Source organism: Diceros bicornis, chromosome 21 (assembly GCF_020826845.1).
Source record: "Diceros bicornis minor isolate mBicDic1 chromosome 21, mDicBic1.mat.cur, whole genome shotgun sequence".
NCBI classification, from domain to species: domain Eukaryota; kingdom Metazoa; phylum Chordata; class Mammalia; order Perissodactyla; family Rhinocerotidae; genus Diceros; species Diceros bicornis.
Window position 1 is genome coordinate 39455342 of NC_080760.1, and position 26271 is coordinate 39481612.

General features: G+C 43.7%; 1 protein-coding gene across 1 annotated transcript in view; it reads left to right on the top strand.

The window, feature by feature from the left end:
• The first annotated feature begins 3923 nt into the window (after positions 1-3923).
• The window catches only part of FER1L6 (fer-1 like family member 6), a 115786-nt gene continuing 93438 nt past the window's right edge, over positions 3924-26271 (top strand). Inside the window, exons 1-11 of the mRNA XM_058564900.1 lie at positions 3924-3960; positions 7342-7427; positions 10285-10405; positions 13038-13092; positions 13189-13320; positions 16324-16386; positions 19932-20010; positions 21282-21438; positions 22046-22232; positions 23235-23427; positions 25851-26203. Of these exons, the coding sequence (XP_058420883.1) occupies positions 7349-7427; positions 10285-10405; positions 13038-13092; positions 13189-13320; positions 16324-16386; positions 19932-20010; positions 21282-21438; positions 22046-22232; positions 23235-23427; positions 25851-26203 (1419 nt within the window). The 5' untranslated portion in view covers positions 3924-3960; positions 7342-7348. The remainder of the gene's footprint in view (positions 3961-7341; positions 7428-10284; positions 10406-13037; positions 13093-13188; positions 13321-16323; positions 16387-19931; positions 20011-21281; positions 21439-22045; positions 22233-23234; positions 23428-25850; positions 26204-26271) is intronic.

Below are 26271 nucleotides of genomic sequence, written 5' to 3' on the forward strand. Positions count from 1 at the left end.
TATTAATTCAAATAGTCAAACTTTGTTGAAATGGTAAGGGCCTCAAGTACAGTGCTGAACAGAAGGAGGGATAGTGAGCATCCTTGTCTCATTTTTGTTAATCTTAGGGAGAAATATTTCGATATTAACTATTGGTGTGATGTTAACCCTAGGGATTTTGTAGATATTCTTTATCATATTAAGGAAGTTCTCTGCTCTTCTAGTTTGCAAAGGTGGCTGCAGAATGGAGACTAGTTTGCTGGAAAGAGAGAGAATGGAAGCAGAAAGGCCACTCAGTACTGAACTAGAACGGGAGCAGTGTGGATGTAGAGGAGGGAACGCATGGGAGACACGTCCTGGCTTCTCTGTTTCCTCAACGGTTTTTACTTAATCACTGCTCACCTCATAAAAGTTTTAAAAGAGAAAAGAACCCTAAAAGATGCCAAGATTCTCTTTCTCTAGGGGTCCCAAACAACGTTCTTTAAGATATTATTAGATGTTTTGTGATAAAGGTGTAGTCAAATTATTCTAGAAAAATCTGAATACCGTATTACCCTCTTGGAGAGTCACAATGAATAGCAGCATATTACAGGCTCTGAGAATCCTGCAACAGAGGTAGTTATTTAATGTAATACAGCACCCATTCTCCTGTCCTCAATGTCCAGGACACCAAAAAATAAGGTTCAGAAGGAATTTCATAGACCTTCTACCCATTAAGGAGCTTAATGATTCTCACTTGTAACAATATCTGTTAATCGTCAGTCTATTATTGTCCCTGAGGTTATAACTATACCCTTTTCTTTTCCCGTTATGTTCAAAGCCCACTGAGAAATAGACCTAGGCATCAAATAGGGATCAAAATATCACCTTTATTGCTGGTAAAGCTAGATTGGAGGAAGCTGTATGGGTTGGAGTCCAGACTGAATCAGATGGACTCACCCACCCAGCTGCAGGGAGAGAAGCCCTCGCTCAGTGACTGCCTTCCACTTGGCAGCAGGGGCAGAAAGTAGAATCCAAATGTTCTGTAGGAAGGTAGAGCCAGAGAAGGGAACACCACGTGGGAATAGGAGCCTTGGCCCTTAACCCTACCCAAGACAGGAATGTCGGCCAATGGATGCCATACTCTTATCATTCTGCCAAAAGATAATCAAGGAGTATATGGGAGGAGGAAAGTTTAGGGAGTAAAGAAAAGCAGAAAGCCTAAAAAGGGTGGGAATTTGAAGACTCATTTAAGCCGGAACATAGGGAGAGAGAGCTGCTTGTTCAAAATGTTGGGATGCTGCTCGTGTCTAATTTTGGCTTAGAAGTTGATTCTTTTGTCTTTAGGAGAACAGGAATCAGGGCTCTGATTAACCTGAATATAAAGAGGATGAAATAGGAAAAATGAATGTTTTCTTAAGGCAAGAGAAAGTTTGGGGCTGGGGAGGATCCAGCAGCCCCAACTGTATTGAGTCATTGGCACAATCTGCCAAAATTTGTTTCTCTGTTTTCCTTGCATTCTGACCAACCCAGTCGTGTGCTAATCTTAGCTGTAGAAGAAGAGGAGCAGGAGAGGATGGAGGCCAGTGGCCACAGGTTGAAAAAGGCTCCCCCAACCCTTGGACGATGGCATCAATAGTGGGCACTGTCAGTGTGCTGCAGGGTAGGCGAGATGGATGCGAGGACAAAGCCTCCATTTTCCTGGGGCAGACCTACAGCAGCACCCTCCTACCACCTTGCCCTTGGACATTTAGCAAAGATCTCTGAAGGGCTGTCAGAGGCTGGCTTAACCTGGGCTGGCTCTACACGATGTGGCTCAGAATTATTCCTGAGTCATCCTTGGTTCAGAGAAACCACAGGAAGAGGGACTCATTAGCATCCTTGGAGGTGCATTTCCTAGACTCAGCTGATTCTTGCAGATGAAATATCAAAGTTCTCAATGATGGTCTGTTGAGTTGGTGACGTTTGAATCTCATTATGAGGGCCGGCCCTGTGGCTTAGCGGTTAAGTGCGTGCGCTCCGATGCTGGCGGCCCGGGTTCGGATCCCGGGCTCGCACCAATGCACCGCTTCTCCGGCCATGCTGGGGCCGCATCCCACGTGCAGCGACTAGAAGGATGTGCAACTATGACATACAACTATCTACTGGGGCTTTGGGGGAAAAATAAATAAATAAATAAAAATTAAAAAAATTAAAAAAAAATTGAATCTCATTATGATAGCTGATGGGGCTGGAATGTACAAAATGAAGAACTAACAGAGAAACATCCACTTACCACAATGAGGTGGGAGATTTCAAATTTCAGTAGGCAAGAGCAAACCAGTTCCCAGGAGATTGGGTGTCAATGCCCCATCCATTCAGGCCATTGCCTGGGCCACTTTGGACCCAATAGAGGACTGATCCTTCTCTCTCAAACTGAAGGACTCAGTTCCTCCAAGATTGGGCTCATCCTGTGCATAAATAGAGAAGGCAACCAATTCTGTGGGCTAATTGCTAGGATGGGGGTTTAATGGAAGAGGGGTGAGGGATGAACGATAAACTCCAGCCTACTCAAATATATCCACCAAGTACTCTAAAATATCCTAAATTTCAATGTTCCTTTTGATTAAAAAATTATCTTTTGAACTTCCTTTAAAAAATGTAAACCTTCTCTTTGCGAGGACAGCTCACTGGCACTGATTACTTAACACAGATGTTAGTAACACTGCTGTGCATTAGAATCACCTGGGGAACTTCAAAAACTACTGAGCCTTGGCCCCACCGCTGGCAATGAAATCAGACTCTCTGGGATGGACTCTGGCCACAGTGTGGGGAACAGTTTTAGAAAGCTCCTCCATATGAATCTGATGTGCCGTGAAATTTCAGCATCATTACCCTAAAGAAATAGGATGTCGAACAGGTAAGTTGTGATAGGAAGATCATGGGGAGAGAGGAAGAAAAGTTTTGGAGTCTTGACAAGGCAGGATGTCACATGGATTTATATTTTAACAATCTTCTGTGAAAACCCACGTTACAGCTGTTTCTACATTTGGTGGTTTGCCATTAATGAATATACCCCAGTCTTAGAAGTAGGATGAGTACACATATGGGATATGCCCAAGACGGTATTTCCCAGCAGGCAGCTGGGAATTTACCCAAGGATCTTTGGATAAAGATGGTGGTAAAGCTTGGTTTTGTTTTGTTTTTAAGATAGACCCGATTACATGAAATTTATTCTTTGGATAAAGGAATTTTATTAAATATAGAGCTAAATATAATATTTTTTTTATAGTTTATAAAAGTTTTCATATAAATAAATTCAGAAACGAGTCAAAGTTGTTATTTTTTTCCATACCAGGTGTTATGACTTTGGGTCTGGAGGGTGAGGTGCACAGGCAATCTGCATCCTGTGTCTTCTAGGGCTGGGAGGAGAGCAGCAGGGGCCAGGACTGGTCACACCCTTTGACACAATTAACTTGATGTTTGACCGCTCAACCTGAGCTTCTTCTTTTCCACACTGAAGGTAGAAAAGGTGATTCCAGAAGGGGAATCTTGTGGCACAGGTGGAAAACCACATGGAGACTCTGGCTGCGAGCCATTTCCTAATCCTGGCACCACTGAGCCGTGGACATGACATAAAATTAGCTATTTGTACAGCTCTTCATAGTTCAGCATGAGGGCTCAGTGAGGTCATATACATAACATCACCATGAGAAGAGCAGAGTTAACTTTATTAATGCTTCCTGAAGAAGAGGAGCCTGGAGCTCATAGATGTCCCATGGTCAGCCCCAGTGACATAGTTAGAAAGTGGTATAGATGAGTCCCAAACTCCGATTGTCCAGCTCCTCTTTCTCTGTGCCAGCCTGGCTGCCTCCCTGGCAGAGTGGGCCCTGTGGTTCAGCAGGGATGGATGCCGCTTTGAACAGAAATGCTGAAGCAAGTCTAACACGTGCACTGTTTACTATTCTTATTGTTTGGATACAGATATCGGAGTCATGGTAGCTTTCACCCTGAGGAGACCAGGTTGGTATGGGGGTTTCTATGTGTCTCTTCACTTATCTTGGGGTGGTCCTGGGAGGAAATTCAATAGATCCTAAACCAGAGAGCCCCATCCTTTTTGTGAAGTGGGAGGGGACCATACGGGAATCCTTGGCAAACCGGAGAGGGGTGTGGGATGGCAATTGCTCTGGAGACTTACCAAGTAAGTCTTCCTGATTCACTGGCTGATCCCAATATATTGGCTGGAAACCCTGTCAACCTCTTGTTTGTATAAATGGATACTAATGGCATCTGTCTTGTGGGATGTTGTGGGGGTTCTAGGAGATAATGTGTGTAAAATGTTGTTCCTGGCACATAATGAGTGTCAATACATTTTTAAAAATTTCAAACTCACTCCGGGGAATATTGTAGCACATTTCCTTGTCAACAATAATTTGTAGCATGTTTTACACTTTACAAACATTGTTTCCTATTTTAACGTCATGCTGTGTATCGGGTAAGAAATGTCCTTGTGTCATGTGTGAATGAAACATGCTTCTCTGGGTTGAGCGTCCAGCTCCCAATTCTAGAGCCAACAAGTGGGTTCAAGCGGGTCCCTGAGCTGAGTCTTGTGTCACCAATTCACTCTCTGCTGCCCAGTCTGTCAGTGGCACAGTGGTTCTGGGCTGGTGAGCTGTCTCTTCTCTCTACTGTGAACGTCAAGGGGCTGAGGAGGGGAAATCGATTTTCATCAAGAAGGCTTTTCATGCTGAGAGTCACACTGGGAGTGCCCTTGATCGCTGACTCAGGGTTTCAGGCAAACACCCTTGTGTATTTGTGAAGCAAACACCAACCCACCCAAGAGAGCTGAGCGGGTTGTAAATCCTTTGGGCATCTACTGAAAGGTGTCTTCGGTTTACTCTGTAGAGGGTTCTGAGCAGTGCCTAGACCAGGGCTTCTCAGCACTGCTTCTTCCTCAAATCAATGGAAAATCTCTAAAACTGGTTGTGGACCTCATTATCTTTTAAACTTCCTTGGGTGCCTCTCATGGACAGCAGGGCCAAGCGCTCTTGGCTTCAGAGGGGCAGGTGCCTGACTGTAAGAGGTGGGATGTCTCTCTTCCCCCTCCCGTGACAGCAACTTTGGGTATGCCTCAATGCCTCAGTCATAGGCTGCCCTATGGGAGATTCAGAAAGCTGAGTCCATCGGCCATGAAGATGTCAGCATCCTAAAGGAAACTTACGGCTCCCTCTGGTAGATACTGTCATTTGTTAGTAGCAACTTCCTATTTGCTGATGGAAATAACTCAGCCTTTTCAAACAGTCTGCAGAGCCCATTGGCCAAGTTCCCAGGAACATCAGATTCTGCCTCTGTGAAATGATCACAGCAGTAGGCAGTTGGGGACCACAATGGCAATTCAGAGTTTGGAAGCTGCTAGCCTTGGGCCCTCTGCTTGGTAACTCTCCTTTGAAAACAAGTTGGCAAGAATTATTATTGGATGTTTCCTTTAAGAAATTTCAGACAAGAGGAATACTCCTTGTGTATATTCTCCCGAGATTCCTGGGAGACTTAGAATGATGTTCTTATTCCACGATGACGGTAAATCAAAGGGGAAAAGATGCCGCCTCTGAGAAGGGTACCTTTTTAGCACTTTCTATACACCAGGCACTGTCCTAGGTGCTTTGCTGACTTCACCTCCTTTTATTCTCACAACAATCCTGTAAAGTAAGTACTTTATTATTATCTCCATGATACCCATGGGGAAACTGAGGCTCAGTGGGATACTGTGGCTTGCCCAGTCCATCCATGTCTGGCTAGTTCCAGAGCCCATTCTTTCCATTCTACTTTCCATTCCAGGGTCTCAAAAGACCTCTGAGGTCCCCTAGGCCAGTCCCACACTTCTGATGTTTGTCCTTTCTACAACATCCTTTACCAGGAGTCCTCAGTCCTCTGCTTGCACACCTCCAGGAACAGGGAACACATCCCCACCCAATGCCGTCTAATGAGTTCAGACGGCACCAATGTGGGGGGATCTTTAATTCCTCATCCGGATCAAGACAGGATATAAACAGAATAAGAAAACAAATAAATAAGTAAATTGACTATACATCTGTCTCCTAGTAGCTCCCACTCCTTGGTCCTAATCCTATCCCTAGAATAATAACAAGAATAACTAACATTTACTGCGCAACCAGTATGTTCCAGATACTGTGCTAAATGCTTTACATTTGTTATCTCATTTTGCACATGAGGACCCTGAAGTTTAGAGAGTGACCTGTTCAAGGTCACGAAGACAGTGCTGGGATTAGGACCCGGGCAGTCTGACGGTGGAGTTCCTGATCTTAGCTACTGCACTCCGCCCCTTCACAAGTCCTCAGTATGTAAGCAACATGGAAAACTTCCATGCTTCCGCCTCTTTTCTGCCATTGCTCTGGGACCGCAGAACGTTCACTGAGAGGGTCTGAGTCTTCGCTCTTTCCTCCCTTCTTCTCCTTTCCTTCCTTGTTCCTCCTCCTTCCTGCTCCAAGGGCCACCCCACCTGCTTGACTCAAGGCCAGGACTTTCCTCTGCACTGTGACCTTCCATCCTTCCACACAGAGCCAGGTGCTCTTCAGGCCCTCAACTCCAGCAAGGGATTCTCTCGGGAGGAGTGTCCGGAATATTCCTGATGTCAGGTACAGACAGCAGACTGAGGCCCTTTCCTGGGATGAGAAGGAGGCCCCAAAACGACCTCCAGCTCATGGCTAATAATAACAGTAATAATAGCAGCTGACATTTGGGGCTCGTACCCTGTGTCAGCTGAGCTGTGCACTTACGGTGTGACCTCAGTAAGCCCCAGGACCTCTTGACCTTGGAGATGGTCTGGGACCCTGGCTCTGGACAAGGTGTTCACTCTGCTCAGGGTAACCAGCAGTCTCAGGCTGACCGGTGGGTAGAGCCTGGACTCTGAAATGAAGCAGACCTGGTTCCAGTGGATGCTCTGATGCTCAGAGCTGTGTGACCTTAGAGATCTTACCTACCCTCTCTGGGCCTTGCCTCCTCATCTGTAAGATGGGTAGGAGAGGATTGCTGTGATGATTAAACAATGTCATTCATTTTGGGTGCCTGGCACAGATGAATGAGGAGAAATGGAGAAATACTGGCTACTGCCATTAGTATTTGCATCATGTCTCCTTTAAGTGCGGCTTTGGGTGGACCTCATGATTTCTATTCAGATGGGGTTTTCATGATTTCTGCAAAAGTTGAGCTGTCTGGAGAGCTCATTGGGTCATCCGGACACTTGTCTTTTGACCTGCATCTTGGGTAGATGAGGAGGCTGGTTGGCTTCCAGGAGAACTCAATGTGTGTGTGTGTTTATTTTCTCCTAATATGTCTGCATGACTCAAAGTTACTACTGTGTTGTTTAGTTTTTCTTATTCTTTTCAGAAAGGGGATGTTTGGGTTGAAGCTGAAGAAGAAGAAGAAGAACAAAGCAGAGAAAGGGTTAGTCCTGGCCAACAAGGCTGCCCAAGGTGAGGCTTTTGGCGGGGAACTGACTGCTACAATGGAGCCTATGCACCTCACAGAAGGGACCCCTCCTTGGATGAGGATGGGGTTCATTCTCCATAGGAACGAGGTGGGAAATGTGCTGCCTGCTGGGTCTTTAGATCCTGCCGATCACAGGCGCAGGCCCAAGGCAGTCTGCCCCAGCGCCATTGGTCATCTGGTCATGGGGCCAAACATGGGTGGGGTGGACACCTGCTGGGTCATGGAAGGGGACCCCATGAGGAGGCAGTGACAGGACTCGTGCTCCCATTTCTGTTCTAATTTTCTCTGTAGCCCAGTCACTCAGCAGCTCTGAGTCTCAGTTTCTCCCTTTGTCAAATGGGCATGACGTGGATTGCTGGGCTGACCTCAGAGCCACGGGAGGATCAAGTGAGACTTTGAAAATAAGAGTGAGGATAGCAGCTGCTATGGGGGAGGCTCTGCCTATATTGCCTCATTTACCCCCTCCAGCATCTTCCCAGTAGGTGTTGTCATCCCAGTTTCACAAATGAGGTTACAGAGATGCAGAGAGATCATTAAAATGTGGGAAAGACCAGCTGCAGAATTTGCAGGGCCCAGTGACAAATGAAAATACAAAGCCGTTGTTAGGCAATTATTAAGAATTTCTGATGGCGACAGTGGAGCATTAAGCCAAGTGTGACGAGGTCCTTCTGATCCAGGGACCTTGTGGGGCTGCACAGACTCATGAAGCCAGCCCTGAGCGTGGGAGGCACAGAGCCAGGGAGCAATGGTGTTTGGGTGTAAATCCAGGCTGTCTGAATTTCTGCCCTTAGAATGGGCTACTTCCGTCTCCAAAAGAGCAAAGCCCCGAGTTACAGTGTGAACTGTGCCAATAGAGGCCAGGCCTGGCATTAGGTAGACACTCATGTTTATTGAATCAGATAGGATCAATTGGTTCCAATGGACAGGTCTGGGGTGTCCCCTGGAGACTTCTGCTGGGTGGCCCTGACAACAACCAGTTCAAGGCTAGCTTTCTGGACCATTTCTAAACCAAAATGGTGCAATGGGTCTGCTTTGTCCTCACCCCTCTTGTCTCCTTGGGTTGGGGGGGGCTCCTTCACTGCAGGTGTCCTGTAGCCTTATGCCTCCCCCCCAACTCCACTCCTTGCCCACAGGTAAAACCTAATCTTAGAATAGAAAATTGTGGAAACTCATTCATACTGAAGTGTTGATAATAGTGATTAAGAGTTAACCTTGGGTGGGATGGGAGAGGCCTTACATTTTAAGTGGGGACGAGGCTTAAAGCTTAATAGAAGTACTTATCTATTCAGTCAAATTGAAAGCATCAGAGAGTGGGTGGAAAAGGCTTTGGGGTCTTTCCTCATGTCCTTGACACTGCGGTAGGTCTTGGGGACACAAGATTGAATAGACGCAGTCCCTTCCCTCAAGGATCTTATGAAAAATAATAATATTTCTGACACATTTAAGAAGTCCTTCCTGCTTTTTACTTGACATACATCATTCATGGCTCAGAAATGTAGATTCCTTTGTCCTTCTCTTACAGTAGAGGTTCAGAGAGGGTGAGTGGCTTGCCCCAAATCACACACAGCTAATAAGTGGAGAAGCTGGCCCCAGAGCCTGCGTCAGGCTTACACCAGAGCCTGGGTTTTCCTACCCCATGGGTCAGCCTCCAGTTAGGAGCCCTGACTGACTGTGAGCGGAGGAAGGAGCAAGCTGGCGGAGATTTAGAGCAGTCAACCACAGGCATTTCAGAGGCTCATTCTAATTACAGTCTTCAGCCCACAAAGCAAACAGGGCGAAGAGGAATCAGGCTCCTCCTAGAAAGTAAATAGCATCCATCCTGCTGGCCATGGGCGGGCCCTGTAGGAGACGGACAAAACGAAGTCTACAGAACTGAGTACACTTAGGTCTTTCCTTCTTGGAAAAGAAGTTAGGGCTTTCCTGGGTGAAATGTTTGAAGATTCTCAAAGTCTCTGGCTCTTATATCTGTGTATTTTGAGGCATAGTAACTATGCCTTAATTTCTTAAAATTCCAATTACCTTAACCCATCCATTAATTAGTTACCCAACAAATAGTTATTGGGTACATCTTATGATCATCCATTCATTCATTTACTCAACAAATAGTAATGGCAGTATCAGTCCAGTCTCTGCCTTGCGGTCACATTGCATTCTTTTTTTCTCCCTCTGCCTGCCTCTTCTAAGGATGCATGTGATTGCAATTAGGACCCATCTGAATAATCCAGGATAATCTCTTCATCTCAAAATCCTTAATCTCATCTGCAAAGAACCTTTTTCCAAATAAGGTCACATCTATAGGTTCCAGGGAATAGGATCCATTATCTTTGAGGAACATTATTCAACCTAGGACAGCTTGCTACCCTCAGACAGCAGGAATGGCTTCACCTGGGACCTTGCTGTTGGAAATGCAGAATTTTGGGCCCCACCCCAGATTTACTGAATCGGAATCTCATTTTAGCAGCTTCCCAGGTGATTCTTATCCTCATTAAATTTTGCTAATGAGGGTCAGAGGGAACAACTTACTCATCTAAATTTCCATTGTGGCAAGGTCATGACTTGAAAACTTGTCTTTAAATTTATAATCCGGTTTTCTTTCTACAATACTATGCGTAGAAGTCTACTCTTTTTTGTAAACAGAAGATGCATATCTTTTAGAAAAATTAAGATAGGTGTCCGGCTTTTCTGCCAATTAGACACTAAGTTTCATACTGGTGAGGACCGTCTTATAGTCTCCTTGTACCCCTTATGGTGACTGGTGCAGTGCTGGACGCAGAGTAGGGGCTCAGATCACCTCTGTGTGTCACGTTTAACTGTGTTTTCTTCCCTTTTTTGCTTCTCTAGATGGTCAAGATGAAGCAGAATCCCCACAGGAGGGACCTTCTCACCAGGAAGGACCAGGAGGAGATTTGATTTTTGACGATGTGTCTATCACTCTTGTCCCCTCGGGTCCTCCAAAGAGAAGGTACAGTCACTGAGCTCCTCCCATGGATCAGGTACCCCTGCAGCCTCCAGGAGAACAGAGGAGAATCACCCCTAGTCACCGTCTACCAGGAGCCAAAGGTCTAAGGCAGGAAGACAGAACTCTGTGTCCCCTCAGCTTTCTCTATGGCAGTGCTGGTTTCTTGATACTGGTCAGCCTTCAGCAGGCCAGGGTCCTGGTTCTACCAGCTTCTAGTCTTAAATCCCCTGAGTTAGGGTCCTCTTGTCCCTCATAGTTCAGGAATGACAGCAGCAACAGGAGACAGATTCAGGAGCTGTCCCTCACCTGCTCTTGAACTCATCAAGGTGCTGGATGTCTTAGCTTTGTGTTTGCCCCGATGAGAAGGTGGTTGTTATACTACCCAACAAAAAGTCAGATCAAACTGGCCTTCTGCATGAGATTTGCTGTATCAGTTAGCTGTTGATGTGTAACAAATAACTCCAAAACTCACCAGCTTGGTATAATAAGCATTTATTATTGCTCATGAGTCTATGGATTAGTTGGATAGTTTTACTGGTTCCAGACAGTCACAGATACATCACTCATGTGTCTGTGGTCATGTGACAGCTTTGCTGATTCTAGTTGGAGTGTTGGCTGGTGGTAGGCTGGTCTAGGATGGCTTCAACAGGGACCACTGGGCCCTCCTCCACATGGTGTCAGATCCTCCAGTAGGCTAGTCTGAGCTTGTTCCAATGGTGGAGATGGCAGAGTTCTAAGAGAAAGAGCAGAATTAACTAGGTTTCTTGAGGCCTAGGCTGAGAATTGCCAAAAGTCATTTCTGTTGCGTTCTGTTGACCAGTGCAAGTCACAAGGCCAGCCCACATCAGAGTGAGAGATTACAAGTTACAGGGCAAAGAGCACGGATACAAGGAAGCCCAATAATTGGAGCTATCTATGTTTTCAGGCTACCATATTTGTTTACGTCAATTTCTTACTCATGGTAATTCCTCGTGCCCATCCCTTATTTTTACCCTCAGAATTGTTACTCTGTATAAAGCAAATTAGTGCTTCCCTGTGTGACAGATCCTGGGCTGTTATTACTGGGCTGTGACAGGATGGCAGTGTAGGTGTGTAAGGAGCAGAGAGGAGTGGGAGACAGATGGAAATCAGAGAAGGTGATAACTCAGATGATGACCCTTAAAAGAAGACATGAAACTTGTATGCACCTATACACTATAATAAGGAATCTCTTAAAGGATATTATTTATTTATTTCACCAGGATAATAGCACTGAATGGAGGAAGGCAGGAGAAAGAGAAGTAAGGAGTAGTAGCCTTTTTCTGTCTCCTTGGTTAGTGCATTCTCCATCAATTGAAATTCTACCCACCAGCTAATGCTCAATTCAAATCTGACCTCTGCAGTGCAATCTTTGTTGCTTACCCTCCCTCTAAGGAATTTCTTTCTTCTCTGAACTTCGATCGCATTTTCTAAGACAAGTTTTGCACATACTATTTCGCTCTTTGTATGCTTTGGTCCCCCCTCCCTTGGATAGATTGCTAGCTCTGCAAGGGCTGGGATGATGGCTTATTCATCTTTCTTTTTCGTCTGAGACTAGCACAGAGCTTTCGCATAATAAATGATCAGTATGAATTTGCCATTTAATTAATGAACTTATACCTTTTGATATCTACCCTTTCCTACATGCATTATCTCCTTTAATCCTCAAAGCAACCTTATGTGGTAGGAATTATTATTTCCACTTTCAGATGAGGAAATTAAGGCTAATGTCACAAAATTGGGAAAAACAAATATTCTAATTCATATCAGCCCAACTCCAAAGCCTTGCAATTTTTACTAGTTTACTATGTTCTCTACTGGACTCAATTATAATCAGCAGAAATGGAATGAAGTCGAATGCAAGATGGTATTGCTGGAAGGCAAGAGAATAAAATTCAATAGGAACTCAAACTCAGTTCATTTCCCACTCGTTGCGGCTTCCATGACAACAGGGATTCTTCATCTCTTTCTACTATTATCCAGTCTCTAAATTGCCAGGTGTTGCACATCTGTCTTCAATTACTTATGACAGTCCAGATAAACGAAATCCCCTGGAATGTGAAATCTCAGTGAGATGGCATCTTGGTCGTTCCTTGCAATGTTCTCTTTTACCAGTTCTTTCAAAAGCAATCATGAAACTCAGAATCGTTATATCTACCAACAATGGCAAAGTGGTCCTGTGGATAGGATCAGACGGGAGATGAGGAGATCCTTAGTTAGACCCAGCTCTGCCACTGACTTGCTGGGGAACCTCAGTTTCTCATTCTATAAAATAAAAAATAAATAGTACTGATAATCATGCTCATAATAAGAGTTGACGTTTATTCTTGCCAGGCACTGGGTTAAAACTTTACATGCATGATATCATTTAGTTGTAGCAGTCACCTTATATGATAAGTGCTATTATTAGCTCCATTTTTACGGTGGGGAAACTGAGTCGTGTAACAGTTAAGTTACTTGTCCATTTATACTCTTGTCCCCCAGAGATATAAAGAGAATATGTGATATGATATAAATAAAAGCACTTAGAAATACCTGGGAAAATATGGTCATGGCTTATGGATCTAAAGTCTATTCTTACTTGATGAAATAAATATGTTCAACTTTCTTTTAATAGAGCAAAACTGGTGACTAAGATCCATGACGGGGAGGTCAGATCCCAAAATTATCAAGTAAGTCATTGACTCTTCCTACCCAGCGTCCTCCAATTCTTCTTGTGTGAATGATCCGCCAGGTCCAGAGTGTGTACGTGCTGCTTTGTGTTGTAGATTGCCATAACCATCATTGAGGCCCGCCAGCTGGTGGGTGAGAACATTGACCCGGTTGTGACCATTGAGATCGGGGATGAGAAGAAGCAAAGCACAGTGAAGGAAGGAACCAACAGCCCATTTTACAATGAAGTAAGTCGTGGATGTCGCCAACACCCACAACAAGCACCAACATTCTTCACCACCACCGTGATATTTTTCAGCCAAAAAGCCGTGCCTTTCATGACTGCTTCCCATGACTCATCTAAGCCTGTGGCAAACTCTCTGAGCCTCCTTATAAACAGCCCTCTAAAGTTTAACAAAAAGGGCAATGGAAAGCAGAGGCGAGGAATTTGTCCTGATTTTAAATTCCTTGCTATGTTTTCAATAGACCCGTTTTCTTATCTCTTATAAACTCATCTTCATCTATTATAAGCTCTGGGTTTATATTCCATAAATGTGTTGGATGTTGGTTAATGAGAAGATATACATTCTTTTGCATAGCAGAGACATTGGAAATTTAATCATTAATTTTGAAACAGGCACGCTGCCTTGGAAAGTGAAACAGTCACATTTTTCTAAGCAGTCTAAAAATTATACAGAGAAACATCAGAGAGAGACATGAAGCTTCTAAATGTACATACTAAATTCTCTTTGTAAAATAAAAAGATTGTACAGTAAAAAAAATGGTAAAAGATACAAGGAGTATAAAGTGATATATGGTGAAAAATATGTGTCCCTCTGATCTTTGATCTCTAATCTCTTAGTTCCCCTCCCTGGAGGCAGCCATTCTCACCAGGCGTTTGTGTACCCTTTCAGAGATATTCCTGGCGTGTGCAGGAATCCAAATAAACACTGCAGCCAAATGGTAGTGTTCTATACACATTGTCCTGGCCCTTGTTTTTTCACAAAACAATGTATCTTGGAGATTAGTCTAGACCAAGACATAGAGTTCAGTTTCATTTTCCCCTCATTGCTGTAGAGTTTTCCATTGCATTGCCACACTAATTTACTAAACGAGTCAATCTCTCATTGATGGATATTAAATTTTTTTTCAGCCTTTGGCTACTATTTATAGTATTTATGTGGCATAACTGGGGCAAAGAGTATATGCATTTAAAATTTTGATATCACCAAAATGCCCTCCAAAGAGGTAACAATTTATACTCCAACTAACAGTGTACAAGAGTGTTTATTTTTCTATATGCACTTTGACACCGTGACTTATCAAAAAATGCAGTAAACTCTTAATTATTTTCCTAATGGGAGTGGTAATTGAAAAGGAAGGCAGAAAGAGCATGGATAATGAAATTAACAGAAAATACCCAAATCCCATTTGAGCTGTTAACTCCTTTCCTCTTCATCGCTCCTGCCTCTGAGCCTTTCACTGTGAGTGAAAGTGACAATTTTCTCCTTCCTGCTCCACTCCCCACCCCTATAACATCTTTTGGCATGGATGTGATATGAAACATGTGCGTGAAAATGCTTTAAAACTGCGAAGCTCTACAGATTTGTTAGTTATTATAATTAGTATTTGCTTTATGCATTCAAGTCATGGATCTAAATGATGTTAAATTGGGCCCAAATGTAATCAGTAGGAAATCAAATAAAAACACAGAAGTTAAAGTAACAATGTTTGTTACAGCTTTTGACCCTAATTTTCAAGCCCAAAGTTCATCAGAGATTGAAGGAACCAGTTAGTAGGGGCTGGGGAACATTTCCTAGCTAGGAAAATGCGTGTGGGCTTGGAGGTCTAGAGAAGGTGTGTGAGGCAGTTGAGTTTGAAATGTGAAACTCAGCAGAAGGCAATAAACATTGAAACTAATTTATTGATCCAAAGGAACCCACAGCATCCTATATATCAGAGAATGAAGAATTTCATGTAAGTCAATTTTGCACATAAAAGAAATTCTGAACACCAAAGCTTAAAAAGTTTGAACATATATATGAAAAACTTCCTGAAATCTTGTTCTCTTAAACAGAGGACACTGAACATGATGTAACTTTTCATTGATACCTAAGGACCACCATTTTGAAAGTCTCTTGTTATAGTATACGGCGACATCTTTCAGTATCTACATTTTGGTTTTTCTATTTTGCCCTTCAACAGCAGGCTATAATGGTCACTTCTCCCTTTCCTACTGCTGTCATGATCATCTCTTGCTGTCTTAGGGTCATTCCTCCACCCTGCAGCTCAAAAACAAAACAAAGAATCCATGAAACAACTTCCTAGTCCCGCCTTCCACATCCCCACCAGTCCCCAAAACACACAACCCGCAACAAAACACCACTCCAATTTTCGACATCTTAGGAGCATACAACCTCACGTCGGGGAGGCCCTCGATCAAGTTCAGATGGTGAAACATCTGGTACTTGAACCCCTTGTGCGATAACTTCAGGAGAACTCAGCTTTTATCCCAGGCCCAGCAATAACTAGCTGTATGACTCTAGGCATGTCTTTAAAATCCTTGTCTTCAATTTTCTTATCTGTAGAATATAGAGACTGGTCTAGGTAATTTCTTCAACTCTAAAATTCAATCACTTTCTTAAAATTAGAAATCTCTCTCTCCCTAATTTCTTTTCATTCTCTTCCTGGTCAATCTTGGGAATTTCACAGGGATGTTTGAAACTGAAAAGTCCTGAAAAAATTAGATTTTAATCAAGTTCACCTCAAATTAAAACCACACTGAGTTACGGTTTTCATCCATCCTTATATATAGGCCAAAAAATTAAAAGAATTGACATTATTGAGGATTGGCAAGGGTTTGGAGAAACGGCTATTTTCATATGCTGCCAGTGGGAACGTAAATTGTCTTAGCCCCTTCGGAAAGAAATTTGATACTATTTACTAAATATTTTCGTGCACGTAAGCCATGACCCAACAATTCTACTTCTCATGTCCATTTTAGAGGCACATTCACATATGTCCTGTGCAACGATGTAGTTGTTGGCCTCTTTTTGTATTTGAAAAAAAAAATTGAAAATAACTTAAATGACCTTAAATACAGGATGGCCAATCAATTGATAAGTATATTCATGGCATTGAGGGCCATGCAGCAATTGGTTAGAACGATACAAATCTGCATCTGCTCCAGAAATAGAGTTCTTAGATGCAAGCCTAGAATTTATGGTCAGAATGAACTTTATGTTTTCCAGTACTTTGTCTTCGACTTCATTGGGCCCCAAGTGCACCTTTTTGACAAGATCATCAAAATCTCAGTAAGTATATCATTGGTGGTGAGAGTGAGGGGAGGTAGGAGAGTTTCTAGGCATTGGGAACTCTTTTGGAAAACCCAGCCTGCTTAGAGATGAATAGATTTGGGAGGGTGAGTGTGGGTTGGTGAGTTTGAAACCAACAGGATAGAACTTGAAATACGTAGTGCAAAGGAGTTTGGGAAGGAAAGCCTTTTCAAGAAAATATACGCTTCTTGGAAGCAAGATGCAAGTTAATATCAAGCCATCATGAATTGAATTGTGTAGCTTACTGTGTGAGAATGTGAAACATATGCTTCAAATGACATCTTAATGGATTGCCATTTTGAGTTGGTTTCTTTCTTTTTACGAAGCAAATGTTAGTGTTTCTTTCTTGGGGTGATATCCTCAATAATGATGATTAATCACATCCCTTCTCCTCCTAGTTGATAATAGATAGAGAAATAGGAAAAAGAATCAGTAAGGAACCAAATATATCAGCAATGCTGGGTCAGAGAATGTGATTTGGAGCAAGTGGTTGCTATTTGGCTTCTTAATAGTTGCCTCTGAGTGTAGACCTCAGGACCTGCCCAGAGGGGGTTGGGTCTGCTGCATAGACCCTTCCTCAGTGCTGCCAGGTGAATTCTTGCCTCCACAGGTCTGGTCTGAAGAGTAGAGACAGAGAGAGCTTCCTGGTCTGGCCAGTGCCTTATCCAAGTTGGCCTGCCACATGGAGGACAGGAGTAGGAAGGGAAAGTGCCATGTTGAATCTGTACTAGTCCAAATGAGAGAAAAGCAGGCCAAATGGATCACTACCCACTTCACACCACTCAGTAAAGGACAGAGACCAGTGGATGACAGACTGTATCTATGTCACCAGTCTGAGATATCGCTGCTTCTCCCAGGGAGAGGGTGGTGAGGGTGTGTATGCCTGAAAGAGGCAGGGGTCAGGAGCTGAAGGGTAAGTGCTCTTTCCCAAATAGTTCTGAAAGGACAGAATTCCTACTTTACGTGCCAACATAAGATATGTGGAGAATGAGGAAATGTTTTCCTCAACAATGACACCAACTCTAATCAGAATTGTGGAGATGGTGAAACTTGTCTTGGAGACATCCTTGTCTGTCCTTATAACCCACTCATCTTTATTATGTATATTATACTATATTAGTACATATCATTATATTGGTACATATTATTATATTGGTACATATTATTATATTAGTACATATTATTATATTAGTACATTTTATATATAAGGCTTAGGTAATAGTGGAAGTATGATCTTATCTTTCTCAGGGGCACTTGAAGAATGTGACTCTTGAAGAATGAAAAATCATCAAGAGCCAAACATTCTTCGTGTTTGAATTTCAGGCATGATGACAAGTGATGAAGGAGATATTTTGGGACCTAGGGTGTTGCCCAGGACTTTGGTACATTGCATAGCTCAGGCAACCACCCGTTTGGGAGATCGGCTTTACAGCAGGCTCCTAAGGACAGCCCAGATTGCAGATAAACAGTCAATAGCTAGATTTTATACTGTATCGTAAACAAGGGTCATGACTCTCTGTGGGGCAAGTGAATTTCTAGACAGAGGATCAAAAACGCTATTGCCTATCTCTGTTCCTCTAACTTGGAAGAAGGGACTACTTTGGGGTCCCTAAAAGACCCGTAGGGACAGAGACCAGAGTTTAAAGGGAAAACTCCTCTTGAGAGGGGAGCGTTTAATACAAGTTTTCTGCTAGTCCATGAACTAAAAGTCAGCATGCCCAGAATAAATACAGCGTGGGAGAAGAAGCAGGGAGTGTTGTAAGCAGATGCTATTGGGACAGCCAGACTGTAGCAGATCCTGTTGTTTTCAAAGACCATCTTCCCTTGACAGTGGCCCCAGGCACACAGGGCCCCCAGTCCTCTGTGTGTGACACTCTCCAGAGTTGCTGTAATCTAACGCTTGACCACATCAGGGTTGCCTGGCGCTCACACTGGGTGGGTGATTTGAGGAGGCCGCCTGTGTTATTTAAAAATCCATAGGGGGGTCTTGCAACCCATTGTGCCCATAGGGACCCAGATGCCTTCAACCTGAGAAGAGAGCTTGAGTCAGGCTTGTGTTCTGGCTCAGGTCTTTGGGAAGCCACATTAGCAATTGCAAGCTTGGGGGATGGGAGGGTTGAAGTGAATTTTGTGCGCGTGGCCTTAAATAAGTCCTCTACTCAAACCAAGCTGTCCTGACTGTCCCTCAGTTCTCTAACTCCCTTGCAAAGTTTGGGCAAGGAAGAAAGAGTGGAAAGGGAGGTGGGATGGGCTGTCATTTCTTCATTTCTTGAAGTCATTTGAATTTATCGTTTCTTATTGCTTCTGCCAAAAGGAGCTGTTTAGAAGCTGCAAAAAGTCTGCAATTTATCCATCATTCAATGGGTCAATCATTCATTAATTCATTGAATGTTTATTGAACCCCTATTATGAGCAAGGCCATGTGATGGGTAGAAGAAAGTAGGAAACTGTCCTTGAAACAGGAAACTCTTCAAATTTTATAGTTAGATGGGAGCTCAGAGGCCATCTAGTCTAACTTCCAGCTGGTGCAGGAATCCCTCTCCACCACCTCCATGACATGAGGTTCTTGGGCACTATTTGATTATATCCAGTGATGGGGAGGTCACTACTTCTAGGGAAGCCCATTCCATTGCTGAGAAGTTCTGTTATAAAAATTATCCTTATATTGAGCTGACATCTCTTTTCTTGTAACTTGGGAACTACACTCCCTCTTCTAGATGGCAGTATTTCCAAGATTTGAAGACACTTAAGTTACCATTGCCCTTCCTCAATACCTCTCAGCTTTCTCTTTTCTGGGTTAGAAGTTAAACTACTCTCCTGATTCTTTAGCAGTTTCCCCTACAATGCGGCTTCTAAACCTGGCACCAACTCTGTCACCTTGGTCAGAACATGCTCGTCTTTATAACATTAGTATTAAAATGTGCTGCCATCACCAGCCAGGCACTCTGCTGACTTCTGATCAGACAAAATATTGAGGATGACCACCTCCCTTGTTCTAACTATTGTACATGTCCAAAACTGCTCAAGGCAATACGTGATGAGTTCTCTGAGGAAGTTGTGAGCAAAGGGGTGTGGGAGTTTAGGGGAGAAGGGGAACACTTTCAGCTGTGGAGGATCAGGGAGGGCCGCTTGGAGGAGGCAACATTTGCTCTAGGCGTTGAACAATGGGTAGAGTTTCAACAGGCAGAGATGGGTATTGAAGGGTAGGCTGCACTAAAGACCATTTTGGAGAACAAAACCCCAAGCCTTTCAGGCAGTGAAATTTGTTAGGTGTCCTTCAATAGAGGATTAGCTGAAAACTTGCGAGGAGGAGGAGGTACAGATGAGATACTTCTGGACACTCTTTACAGCCAGCGCTGAGGTTCGATGACCAAACGTCATTATGCTTCAGTCGAGAGTGAATGCCAGACAAGGGTCAAGACCTAAAATTCCCTTGGAGGTGTTATGAACCCATTTAACAGATATATCCTCAAAAAAAAAAAAAAATCCAGTGCTGCTGGTCTCACTGCCTTATCTCCCCTCAGGTCCTTCACCACAAGCTGATAGGAAGCGTGCTGATTGGCGCCTTCAAAGTAGACCTGGGGACTGTGTACAATCAACCCGGTAAGAAAGCATCGCCTCCGGTATCCCTCTCTAACTCTTCTCCAGTCTACCACACCTGGAGGTCAACTCATTTATTCACACTTCCATTTAACCATTCGTTCAATAACGTTGAGCACCAATTATACAAAGTTGAGCAAGACATGGCTCTTCTCCTCAAAGTTTACAACCTAATGTTAAAATTATCTTGTATGTCCATACTTCTGAGCAGTTTTTTTATTCTCACAAATTCTGTCTAATTTAGTGCTGTGAGACCCAAGCAGGAGAGATGGTAGAGTGTAGAAATTAAGAATATGGACTCTGGAGCCAGATTACCAGGTTTACATTCCCCTCTGCTCTTTCCTGGTTGCGCAACCTTGGGCAAATGACTGGACTTTTTTGTGCCTCAGTTTCCTCCTCTTTCAAAAATGGGGGTAAAATAGTACCTCCTTCTTAGGGTTGTTGGAGATTAAGTTAATAAATATACGTAAAGTGCTTAGTATAGAACGCACCACAGAATAATAACTGTGGCATGCCATAAATGGATTTGCTATAATAATTATTATTATCCTTGCTTTATAAGGAAGTGAAACTTAGAGAAGCTAAGTAATTTGTCCGAGGTTAAGAGCTAATAAGTAACAGAGCCAGCAACATAGATCTTCTCATGAAAGGCCCTTTTCTTCAACAGTGATTCCACCTCACATGACCCTAAGGGGGCTAGGCAGTGGGCATAACTGAGTGCAGTGGCTGGGTTTAATACATTAAGGGGTGATGGAGGTTGTGGGGAACAGGAGGGCTCATGACCCATATGGAAGGAGTAGTGTCTACTCAGCTGCTTTACCACCTGTTGTGGGGAAATGTGCCCTCTGTATCGCCAGATCTAATAAATGTTTTTTAGGTAAGCCAGAAGTCTAGGTTTTGTCAGAGATTTTGAAGGTTGGACTCTCAGTGTAGGCCAAACAAAAAGATCCATGAGCCACGTTTACAGCCTGTGAAATAATATGTGACTTCTACAATCCATTAACATCCTCCTATCTGGTCAAAGCTAGAATCCTGTCTAGGTGATTTCCACTAGGTTGAAGGCTTCCCAAATACCTGTGGCAGGTTGGAGAAAAGAGGAAGTGGGTGGGAAGCAAAGGAGAGGAGGGAAAGGTAGAGAAGGAGGAAGCATGAGACTTGGAAATAACCACAATGAGCTACCCCCTCCTAGGGAGGCCTTGGATGTGGGAGAGAACTGGGTGGAGCTACTGGGTTCGTCTGTACAGGATTTCTGAACTGTCAGGACACTTTTACAGGTCATCAGTTCTGTGACAAGTGGGCCTTGCTCACAGACCCTGGCGACATTAGGACTGGCACGAAGGGGTACCTGAAGTGTGACATCAGCGTGACTGGGAAAGGCGACGTCATAAAGACCAACCCCAAAACCTCTGATGCTGAGGAGCAAATAGAAAAGTGAGACAGGTCCATCCAGGGCCATGCAATGGAAATGATAGGTCCCAATTTCCATGTCTCTTTCCCCTCCCTCCCTCCCCTTCTTTTTGGGTACATGAGATAGGCCAAGCTCACGGCTTGATCACTTGGGATTCTGTTCTATCAGAGGCACCAAGATGTTTCTTATCAAAGGCATGACTATTTTTGGGGAAGTCAGCTTCTAGGACAAGAACAGCCTGTCTTCCTGTAATAACCTGTAATAGATAAGCTATTCCTGATCTTATCTAATTTATTTGAATTTAGCTTAGTTTTCTTTGAAGGAATTATAATTGCAAACACTGGTTTGTGAAGTTGGAAGACTTAACGCACCTCTTTTAAGGTGCAGAGTGGTGCGTTTTTTTCTATAATTCCAGGACCTGAACGAGTTGGCATTCACTCTATTTATACCTTTTGCTGTCGTTAACACTGGGAAGGAAGCACATTTTAGCAATGAATCCTAATCTTCTCAGATTTTTCTCCTATATCAGGATCTTTCTTTCTGCCTCCAAATTGCTTCTACATTTTCTCTCTATTCTTTCAAGTCAGAACACTTTTTCATTTTTTGTTTTTGTTTCCTTCTCCCTCCAAGGAACCTTTTGATCCCTCAAGGGTTTCCATCAGAGAGACCCTGGGCCAGATTCTATGTGAGACTCTACAAAGCAGAAGGGTTGCCCAAAATGAACTCCAGCATCATGGCGAATGTCACCAAAGCATTTGTGGGTGACGGTAAGGACCTCGTGGATCCCTTCGTGGAGGTCTCCTTTGCCGGGCAGATGGTGAGGAACCATTATCACTAATACTGGCAGGCCTGGGCCAGGATTCTGATCTTTATCCAGGACGTTTCTAGTCAAATGTAGTTAAGTTAAAGCCAAGATTAGGGAATGCCTTGAGAGAGAAAGCTTGTCACGAAAGTCATTGTGTCACATGACAGGAAAATAGGGGAGTGTTACCCACTCACTCTCCATTGGAGGCCACAGAAAGGAGCTATAGATGGATCATGATTTATGACCCAGGCAGACAGGCCTCCTTCCTCCCCTCTGGCTACTTCTCTGAGCTGTTTCCCAGTCCCTAGGCCCTGCAGAATTGCCACGCCCCTCCCAATCTGCTCCACAGTCTCCCCAGCTAGTCCTTGTCCTATATAAGTCTGGACATCTCTGTTCCCTACTCGAGAGCCATTGGAAGTACCAGGGCCTAGGCACATGGTCAGAGCTTAATCTTGGTTGGCTGGACTTTGGAGCTTCAGCTGACACACTGTTGCCTCTGCCCTTAAAATATGTGCCTACCCTGACCCCTCCCCTTGGCGGAGTGAACATTGGAGTATTTTTGACTTGACCACTTTGGTGGTCATATTGGACATTACCTCCATTTTATGGCGAGGAAACTGAGGTCCAGACTGGGCAAGTGATTTGCACAAGGTCTTACTTTTATAAAACATGAACTCAGGGTCTAACTGCATCTGCTGCATTCCTGGAGATGCATGGGACAATTCCTGTTCATAACAGGTGTTTCTTTTACTCCAACCCCAGTGTGATGATGAGAACTTCCTGCAGGCAGGACCCGTGACTTACTCACCTTTGTCCCCAATGTCTGGTGCAGAGTAGGCCATCAGTAATGTTTGCAGGGTGTAGCTGATTTTCATGGGTGTTGGGGTGGAAGAGGGTTCACTGTTTTTAGCAACTCACTTTGTATTTCCAGCTGGTTTGAAGAGTTTTCTTTGGTGAGTGCAAGGCCTCTTGCATTTCCTTCCATGGCTCACGTCCTCCGGGCTTTGTTTTTAGGGGCGAACCACGGTGCAGAAGAACTGTGCCGATCCTGTGTGGCACGAACAGGTGGTCTTCAAGGAAATGTTCCCTCCCTTGTGTCGGAGGGTGAAAATTCAGGTGTGGGATGAAGGCAGCATGAATGACGTAGCGCTGGCAACCCATTTCATCGACCTGAAGAAAATCTCTGATGAACAGGATGGAGATAAAGGTACAGCCTCTGACATGGAATAGGGTCTCGAAATGATTGATTTAGAGCCCTCATCTTTAAAACGAGATGGTTGGAGCAGGCAATGTGTTAGGCACCTTCCATGCTCTGTGTGGTCTGTGGTCAGGGCAGTGGATGGAGCTGAGCTCTGGGAGCCAGGAGGCTTGGTCTCGGTCCCAGGTCTTCCACAAACATCGCTGTGTGTCTTTAAGGCAGTCGCTTCCTCTATCTGGGCCTTAGGTTTCTTAATTGAAAAAAGAAGTTTAGATTAGATCAGAGGTTGGCAAACTATGGTCCACGGGCCACATCTGGCCCGCCACTTATTTTTGTATGGTTCACAAGCTAAGAATGGTTTTTATATGTTTAAATGGTCCCAAAAAAGTTGTGCCCCCAACTCACTGATAGGAGCACGAGAGCATGAGTATTGCAGGAGAGTGCTGCTGACTGTGCCCTCAGAGAGCCAGGGAGGGAATGGAGAGTCCCAGCTAATCCACCGAGACAGGAGAAAGAGCTTCCATCCAGTATGAGGCTCTTTATTTACAAAACCTAGGTCAGTAGGTGCTAATTCTCTAAATATTCCAACAAACCCTCTTTCCTTTAAATGCCAAGGCAATCTTTCTCTGCACTACAAATTTGTGTTAATTGATGTATATATTTTTATGTGTGTGTGTGTGTGTGTGTACATATATACATATATACTGAAGGCTTGGCTTCAGCAGAGAGCAAGATTTGCACATTTTTATGCGCCTCACAGAGTGACACCGTAGAAAGGCTTCAATAAAGATCTATTGTGTGACTCTTCATACAATGGATGGATTTGCCACAGGATTGCTTTATCCAGAAAGCACATCCACCTATCTACAAGATTTCTCAACTAGATGTAAACATGTTTTACCCATAGCTTTTCAGGAATATCTTGATGGCATTCAGGGAGATGTATAACAGTGTTTTAAAAAGAGACATCAGGGGCCCTAAAATCTTTCTACCCCTTTTAACACAATATCTCTACTTCTTAAAATTTACTCAAAGGAGCAAGCAATAGAATTTAGTCTAGGGGAGATGAGGGGGAATGGAGGAGGAAACATTTAGGCATAAAACTATTGATAACTGTAAAATGTAAGGAAACATCTATTTGTCAACAATGAGGAAATTAAGCAAATTATGATACATATATTTATTAAGAGTAATGGCAAATATTCTTGAGCACTTCCTAAGGGCATATGTGAAGTGCTTAATAGATATTATCTCAAACAATCCTGACAGGTGAGATAGGTACTATTAGCATCTCCATTTTACAGATGAGGAAACTGAGGCATATGGAAGTTAACTTGCCATCGGTCACACAGCTTGAGAAGGCTGAGCTAAGAATTGAGATTTGATCTCAGGCAGTCAAGCTTCAGGACTGCCATGCTGTACTGCTTGTCAAAATGGAACATTCTGTTGCCAAGTAGATGTTCACATGGACAGTGTATTTTCCCAGATGCTATGTATTAAGAAAGGAAAACACTTATGCTAATTGTAAATTAAAATCACCAGGTCTTGTCAGTTCTACGCTGTGAACATGTCTCAGAACACTTACTTCTCTCCATCTCCTCTACCACCACTCTAGTCCAAGCCACTCACGTCTTCAATTTTGATGATGAAGTGGTCCTCGAACCACTTTGCCCACATCCGTTCTTATAACCCTTCCCGGAGCAACCAGAGTGATCTTAAAACGCACATCTGATTATGTCGTATCTTTGCTTAAATCCCTCTGAAATATTCCTATAATTTCTAGGATAAAGACCAAAATCCTTGCCAAGGCCCCCAAGACCTGCTCACCTCTCCAAACTCTTCTCACACAGCTCACTCTCTGCATTCCAGCCACACTAGCTTTCTCTTTCAGTTCCTTCTATCTCCAAGCTCCTTTCCAACTGCTGTATGCTGCCCTCTGGCCCAGAACTCTCTCTTCTCTCTCCTCTCTCTGCCTAACTCCTCTCCATGCCACGTCAGCCTGTTATATGTTCTTGCAGCAGAAGGTATAGCTCCTTCATAGCATTTAGAATGTAAATATTTATTTGTTTAACGTTTGTATCTGCTTTATTCTCCTCTGGGCTCTATGTTTAGTGTCCAGCTTGGTGCCTGGCACATGTTGGGAGTCAATAAACATTTCACGAATGAATGAACAGATGAGGATGCACATCAACATTCATAGTATTATTACAATAAGTGAACGAGTGTAAACATATACATGGAAGAAAGATTAAAAAGAAATATAGCAAAATGGTCATTGTGTCTGTCCTTTGACGACAGGATATCCTGTACATATTTTCTCTTGTCTTTTCTGTATATTCTACATTTCTAAATTAATGTGCACAACTTTCATAAAGCAAAAAATAATCAACCTGGAAACATAACCAGGCAACTAAAGCTTGGGATCTTTCTAGGCTTTCTACCTACCTTTGGACCTGCCTGGATTAACCTGTATGGCTCACCCAGAAACCACAGTCTGATGGATGACTACCAGGAATTGAATGAAGGCTTCGGAGAAGGCGTATCTTTCAGGGGCAGAATCTTGGTAGAAATTGCTGTGGAAATCCTCTCGGGAGGGGCACAGGAGTCTAAATTTTCCAAGGCGCTCAAGGGGCTTAAGTTGTCTTCGAAGGACAAAGATTCCAAATCTTCCAAAGGCTCAAGTAAAGACAAGAGTGACAAAACGGATGATGGAAAACCCCAGCAGGCTTCAGACAAAACCAACTCAACAGAGGTCGAGGTGGAACCTTTCGATGTCCCCCCGGAGGTAGGTCTGAGCCCTGCTCCACTGCACCTGTGAGGTGAGCCCAGAGTGGAGACAGAACCTGCCACAGG